This window comes from Salvelinus fontinalis, chromosome 38 (genome assembly GCF_029448725.1).
Source record: "Salvelinus fontinalis isolate EN_2023a chromosome 38, ASM2944872v1, whole genome shotgun sequence".
In the NCBI taxonomy this organism is placed as follows: domain Eukaryota; kingdom Metazoa; phylum Chordata; class Actinopteri; order Salmoniformes; family Salmonidae; genus Salvelinus; species Salvelinus fontinalis.
The window spans coordinates 2,147,624-2,155,123 of record NC_074702.1 but is presented as its reverse complement, the minus strand read 5'-3'; the positions used below and the strand labels follow the sequence as shown (position 1 = coordinate 2,155,123).

The following is a 7,500-nucleotide window of genomic DNA, read 5'->3' as shown; positions in this document are numbered from 1 at the left end:
GCACCATAGTCTACATGAAAATACAAGGCTGACAGCAGAGACATTGTTATCATTTTAAAATGTGTTCTGGTTCTATTTTTATTTGGGCTCATAATCCTTGTTTTACCCCACCCCCCCCTCCCTTCTAGTTTTATCCAACACCTACATCTTTTGATTCAAATGAAAGAACAGCTGACAAAGGAGATGGGTAATGTCACACATAAACATGTAACGCTTATGAATGATCTGTGAAGCACCTTATGCAGTGGCCTATAAACCCTTTATAAGCTGCTGTTCACCTTTATAACACATGTAACGTGTGGACACAAAACAGCAGCGGCAGGAGACGTGTCCCCTGCCACAGTCCATAGTCCCTGATCTACGTTATGTAGTGCTTATAAACGCTCTATAAAGCCTTTATAATCTGCTGTTCACCTTTATAACACATGTAACGGCCCCTGTGGACACAAAACAGTAGCAGCAGAAGACGTGTCCCCTGCCACAGTCCATAGTCCCTGATCTACGTTATGTAGTGCTTATCGACCCTTTATAAGCTGTTGTTCACCTTTATAACACATGTAACGTGTGGACACAAAACAGTAGCAGCAGGAGACGTGTCCCCTGCCACAGTCGATAGTCCCTGATCTACGTTATGTAGTGCTTATAAACGCTCTATAAAGCCTTTATAAGCTGTTGTTCCGAGTGCATCACATATAATGACCTCTATTGAACACAGAGTAGCAGTACTGACCAACAGAGTAGCAGTACTGACCAACAGAGTAGCAGTACTGACCAACAGAGTAGCAGTACTGACCAACAGAGTAACAGTACTGACCAACAGAGTAGCAGTACTGACCAACAGAGTAGCAGTACTGACCAACAGAGTAGCAGTACTGACCAACAGAGTAACAGTACTGACCAACAGAGTAACAGTACTGACCAACAGAGTAACAGTACTGACCAACAGAGTAACAGTACTGACCAACAGAGTAACAGTACTGACCAACAGAGTAACAGTACTGACCAACAGAGTAACAGTACTGACCAACAGAGTAACAGTACTGACCAACAGAGTAGCAGCACTGACCAACAGAGTAGCAGCACTGACCAACAGAGTAGCAGTACTGACCAACAGAGTAGCAGTACTGACCAACAGAGTAGCAGTACTGACCAACAGAGTAACAGTACTGACCAACAGAGTAGCAGTACTGACCAACAGAGTAGCAGTACTGACCAACAGAGTAACAGTACTGACCAACAGAGTAACAGTACTGACCAACAGAGTAGCAGTACTGACCAACAGAGTAACAGTACTGACCAACAGAGTAACAGTACTGACCAACAGAGTAACAGTACTGACCAACAGAGTAGCAGTACTGACCAACAGAGTAACAGTACTGACCAACAGAGTAGCAGTACTGACCAACAGAGTAACAGTACTGACCAACAGAGTAGCAGTACTGACCAACAGAGTAGCAGTACTGACCAACAGAGTAGCAGTACTGACCAACAGAGTAGCAGTACTGACCAACAGAGTAGCAGTACTGACCAACAGAGTAGCAGTACTGACCAACAGAGTAACAGTACTGACCAACAGAGTAGCAGTACTGACCAACAGAGTAGCAGTTATGACCAACAGAGTAACAGTACTGACCAACAGAGTAGCAGTACTGACCAACAGAGTAGCAGTACTGACCAACAGAGTAGCAGTACTGACCAACAGAGTAGCAGTACTGACCAACAGAGTAGCAGTACTGACCAACAGAGTAGCAGTACTGACCAACAGAGTAGCAGTACTGACCAACAGAGTAGCAGTACTGACCAACAGAGTAGCAGTACTGACCAACAGAGTAACAGTACTGACCAACAGAGTAGCAGTACTGACCAACAGAGTAGCAGTACTGACCAACAGAGTAACAGTACTGACCAACAGAGTAACAGTACTGACCAACAGAGTAACAGTACTGACCAACAGAGTAGCAGTACTGACCAACAGAGTAACAGTACTGACCAACAGAGTAGCAGTACTGACCAACAGAGTAACAGTACTGACCAACAGAGTAGCAGTACTGACCAACAGAGTAACAGTACTGACCAACAGAGTAGCAGTACTGACCAACAGAGTAACAGTACTGACCAACAGAGTAACAGTACTGACCAACAGAGTAACAGTACTGACCAACAGAGTAACAGTACTGACCAACAGAGTAACAGTACTGACCAACAGAGTAACAGTACTGACCAACAGAGTAACAGTACTGACCAACAGAGTAACAGTACTGACCAGGGAAACGGCATCCTTTGCCAAGGTCTATGTATTTTTAAAGTATTTTTTATAATCTTTATTTAACTAGGCATGTAGCGCTTATGAAGACTATATGAATTCTCTATGAAGGCTTTATAAATCTGCTGTATGAATATATGAGAGTAGAACTGACCAGCAGAAGACGTGTCCCTTTCCACAGTCCACAGCAGGCGCTCTGAGGAGAGGTTGACTGAATGGATCAGAGGAGCTGCTACCTGGACCCTGGGAGGAGAGACGCACCGCCCGCTCACACCCCGCCTTGGGACACCAGCGGATAGCTGGGTTGTTCTCCACAAACGCCTGGGGAAGAAATACATTTTTTAAAAACACATGAATACAGAATCAATATTTAACTCCAGAACTGAGGAAGAGAGAGCAGTGTTTTTGCAACATAGTTGAAACATTCCTAAACTGAAACATCTGGGCCAGCACCGCCTGCCGTTGGTTAGGGCCGGCACCGCCTGCCGTTGGTTAGGGCCGGCACCGCCTGCCGTTGGTTAGGGCCGGCACCGCCTGCCGTTGGTTAGGGCCGGCACCGCCTGCCGTTGGTTAGGGCCGGCACCGCCTGCCGTTGGTTAGGGCCGGCACCGCCTGCCGTTGGTTAGGGCCGGCACCGCCTGCCGCCGTTAGGGCCGGCACCGCCTGCCGCCGTTAGGGCCGGCACCGCCTGCCGCCGTTAGGGCCGGCACCGCCTGCCGCCGTTAGGGCCGGCACCGCCTGCCGCCGTTAGGGTCTGAGACTGTGTGTACTATGTACTGGGACAGGGACAGCAGTAGATGTCTTCTCTCCTCCTCACTAATACTTGTTTAACTGAATACAGCTTGACATTCAAAGATAAATAAATAATTTCTTTCCTTTTCAGTTTGCCTGCCTGCAGGTGTAGCTTATGTACCTCGGTGTGTGTGTGTGTGTGTGGTGTGTGGTGTGTGTGTGTGTGTGTGTACCTCAGTTTGTGTGTGTGTGTGTACCTCAGTTTGTGTGTGTGTGTGTGTGTGTGTGTGTGTGTGTGTGTGTGTGTGTGTGTGTGTGTGTGTGTGTGTGTGTGTGTGTGTACCTCAGTTTGTGTGTGTGTGTGTGTGTGTGTGTGTGTGTGTGTGTGTGTGTGTGTGTGTGTGTGTGTGTGTGTGTGTGTGTGTGTACCTTGATGTCGAACTGCAGGTAGCGCTGGTCCATCTCTCTGGAGACCACACTCTCTATGACCTCCACAGGAACCAGCTGGAAGCAGTCGTGCGCCGGGCAGAAGATGTTGTGAGCCTCCCCCTCCTGGATCTTCAGATTCAGAAACCTGAGAGACAGAGAGACAGAGAGAGAGAGAGAGAGAAAGAGACAGACAGAGAGACACAGAGAGACACAGAGAGACACAGAGAGACACAGAGAGACACAGAGAGAGAGAGAGAGAGAGAGAGAGAGACACACACACACAGAGTGACAGACAGACAGACAGAGACAGAGACAGAGAGAGACAGAAACAGACAGACAGACAGAGACAGAGAGAGACAGAGAGAGAGACAGAAACAGACAGACAGAGACAGAAACAGACAGACAGAGACAGACAGACAGACAGACAGAGACAGACAGACAGACAGACAGACAGACAGACAGACAGACAGACAGACAGACAGACAGACAGACAGAAACAGAGAGACAGACAGACAGAGACAGAGAGAGAGAGACAGAGAGAGACAGACAGAGACAGACAGAGACAGACAGACAGAAACAGACAGACAGTTAGACAGGCGTTTAAAGTTAAGTATCCCACTAGTGGTTTATCTTCCCCATAATTAATCACACTTAGACCTAGAAAAAACAACTAAGTAAAGATCAATGAAGAAACCCCAGAGATAAACTATCTGCATCCCAAATGGCACCCTATTCCCCATGTAGTGCCCTTCATTTCAACAGGGCACTGGTCAAAAGTAGTGCACTACGTAGGGAATAGAAGGTGCCAGTTGGGACGCAAGCCATTGTTTTATGGAAGCAATAAGCTCACCCTTCCCAGCATGCTCGGCAGAACTCGTGACCACATGACACGTCAACCGGTTCCTCGAAGATAGAGAGGGGGCACATGCAGATGCCACACTGTCAGAGAGACAGGGAGAAGAACACAATGTAAATGCTTACAGATCAATCGATTGATTGATTGTATTAATATAGTGCCATTCATCTTCAAGGACGCCCAGCCAACATTGATAAAATAAAATAAATATAGTATAAATATAATAAAAATGACTAAATAGCTACTTAGATATGTTTTGACAATCTAAAAAACAAAACAGTTCAACAATCTTTATGAACTTTTTTCTAAAACGGCACGGGGAGAAGAACACAGAACGGAGGAATGACAGGAAACACATATTTTGACAGGAATTACAAAGTCTCTTTAAGAGCAAAAATAAATGACAAAACTAACAAATGAAATAGCTGCTTAGATTGTCAGAGCATCAAGGAGAAGAGAAAAAACACAAGACTGACAGAACGACAGGCAATATTATAGATTCTGTTTAGTACATATTAAAATTTTAAAAACACAAATATCCTGCTTGGATACGTTTGAGGATCTGGCTACAGTTTTACAGTGTACAGGAAGTTCTTATAAACCAATACACTTTTTAGACCTGACTATCTGTGATGGTGGAGAACAACCAAGAAGAATGTCATCGTGTGTTTTGACAAAATGTCTATTCCATTAAAATACAATGCATTGCCCAGGCCTGCTCTACTCCACACACTGCTGCCTTGTCGTAGAGTCTGAAGAGGAACAACGGACTGTGAGGCACCCACTGGAATTAAACAATGACTGTATTGATCTCTGAAAGAGAAGCTTGTAATCACATCTACTGAAACCTTCAGAAAGGACCCTTGAGCAGAGAATTGGTCAATCAACAAAGTATGTAGCCTAACAGTCAGGTTCAGGACTGGCCTAGCTATTCACTGGAACAATACAACACAGTGTAACCTAACAGTCAGGTTCAGGACTGGAACAATACAACACAGTGTAACCTAACAGTCAGGTTCAGGACTGGAACAATACAACACAGTGTAACCTAACAGTCAGGTTCAGGACTGGAACAATACAACACAGTGTAACCTAACAGTCAGGTTCAGGACTGGAACAATACAACACAGTGTAACCTAACAGTCAGGTTCAGGACTGGAACAATACAACACAGTGTAACCTAACAGTCAGGTTCAGGACTGGAACAATACAACACAGTGTAACCTAACAGTCATGTTCAGGACTGGAACAATACAACACAGTGTAACCTAGCAGTTAGGTTCAGGACTGGCCTAGCTATTCACTGTTACAATACAACACAGTGTAACCTAACAGTCAGGTTCAGGACTGGCCTAGCTATTCACTGTTACAATACAACACAGTGTAGCCTAGCAGTTAGGTTCAGGACTGGCCTAGCTATTCACTGTTACAATACAACACAGTGTAACCTAACAGTCAGGTTCAGGACTGGCCTAGCTATTCACTGTTACAATACAACACAGTGTAGCCTAGCAGTTAGGTTCAGGACTGGCCTAGCTATTCACTGTTACAATACAACACAGTGTAGCCTAGCAGTTAGGTTCAGGAGTGGCCTAGCTATTCACTGGAACAATACAACACAGTGTAGCCTAGCAGTTAGGTTCAGGACTGGCCTAGCTATTCACTGTTACAATACAACACAGTGTAACCTAACAGGCAGGTTCAGGACTGGAACAATACAACACAGTGTAACCTAACAGTCAGGTTCAGGACTGGAACAATACAACACAGTGTAACCTAACAGTCAGGTTCAGGACTGGAACAATACAACACAGTGTAACCTAACAGTCAGGTTCAGGACTGGAACAATACAACACAGTGTAACCTAACAGTCAGGTTCAGGACTGGAACAATACAACACAGTGTAACCTAACAGTCAGGTTCAGGACTGGAACAATACAACACAGTGTAACCTAACAGTCAGGTTCAGGACTGGAACAATACAACACAGTGTAACCTAACAGTCAGGTTCAGGACCGGAACAATACAACACAGTGTAACCTAACAGTCAGGTTCAGGACTGGAACAATACAACACAGTGTAACCTAACAGTCGGGTTCAGGACTGGAACAATACAACACAGTGTAACCTAACAGTCAGGTTCAGGACTGGAACAATACAACACAGTGTAACCTAACAGTCAGGTTCAGGACTGGAACAATACAACACAGTGTAACCTAACAGTCAGGTTCAGGACTGGAACAATACAACACAGTGTAACCGAACAGTCAGGTTCAGGACTGGAACAATACAACACAGTGTAACCTAACAGTCAGGTTCAGGACCGGAACAATACAACACAGTGTAACCTAACAGTCAGGTTCAGGACCGGAAAAATACAACACAGTGTAACCTAACAGTCAGGTTCAGGACTGGAACAATACAACACAGTGTAACCTAACAGTCAGGTTCAGGAACAATACAACACAGTGTAGCCTAACAGTCAGGTTCAGGACTGGAACAATACAACACAGTGTAACCTAACAGTCAGGTTCAGGACTGGAACAATACAACACAGTGAAACCTAACAGTCAGGTTCAGGACTGGAACAATACAACACAGTGTAACCTAACAGTCAGGTTCAGGACTGGAACAATACAACACAGTGTAACCTAACAGTCGGGTTCAGGACTGGTACAATACAACACAGTGTAACCTAGCAGTCAGGTTCAGGAACAGTACAACACAGTGTAACCTAACAGTCAGGTTCAGGACTGGAAAAATACAACACAGTGTAACCTAACAGTCAGGTTCAGGACTGGAACAATACAACACAGTGTAACCTAACAGTCAGGTTCAGGACCGGAACAATACAACACAGTGTAACCTAACAGTCAGGTTCAGGACTGGAACAATACAACACAGTGTAACCTAACAGTCAGGTTCAGGAACAATACAACACAGTGTAGCCTAACAGTCAGGTTCAGGACTGGAACAATACAACACAGTGTAACCTAACAGTCAGGTTCAGGACTGGAACAATACAACACAGTGAAACCTAACAGTCAGGTTCAGGACTGGAACAATACAACACAGTGTAACCTAACAGTCAGGTTCAGGACTGGAACAATACAACACAGTGAAACCTAACAGTCAGGTTCAGGACTGGAACAATACAACACAGTGTAACCTAACAGTCAGGTTCAGGACTGGAACAATACAACACAGTGTAACCTAACAG

At 45.1% G+C, this 7,500-nt stretch overlaps 1 protein-coding gene across 3 annotated transcripts in view; it reads right to left on the bottom strand.

The window, feature by feature from the left end:
• The window catches only part of LOC129837349 (ankyrin repeat and IBR domain-containing protein 1-like), a gene marked incomplete in the record, with an annotated part of 82,677 nt that overhangs the window by 36,298 nt on the left and 38,879 nt on the right, over positions 1-7,500 (bottom strand). For all 3 annotated transcript variants that reach the window (XM_055903446.1, XM_055903445.1, XM_055903447.1), the window contains 3 exon segments: positions 2,418-2,584; positions 3,425-3,569; positions 4,275-4,363. In XM_055903446.1, coding sequence (XP_055759421.1) covers positions 2,418-2,584; positions 3,425-3,569; positions 4,275-4,363 — 401 coding nt within the window.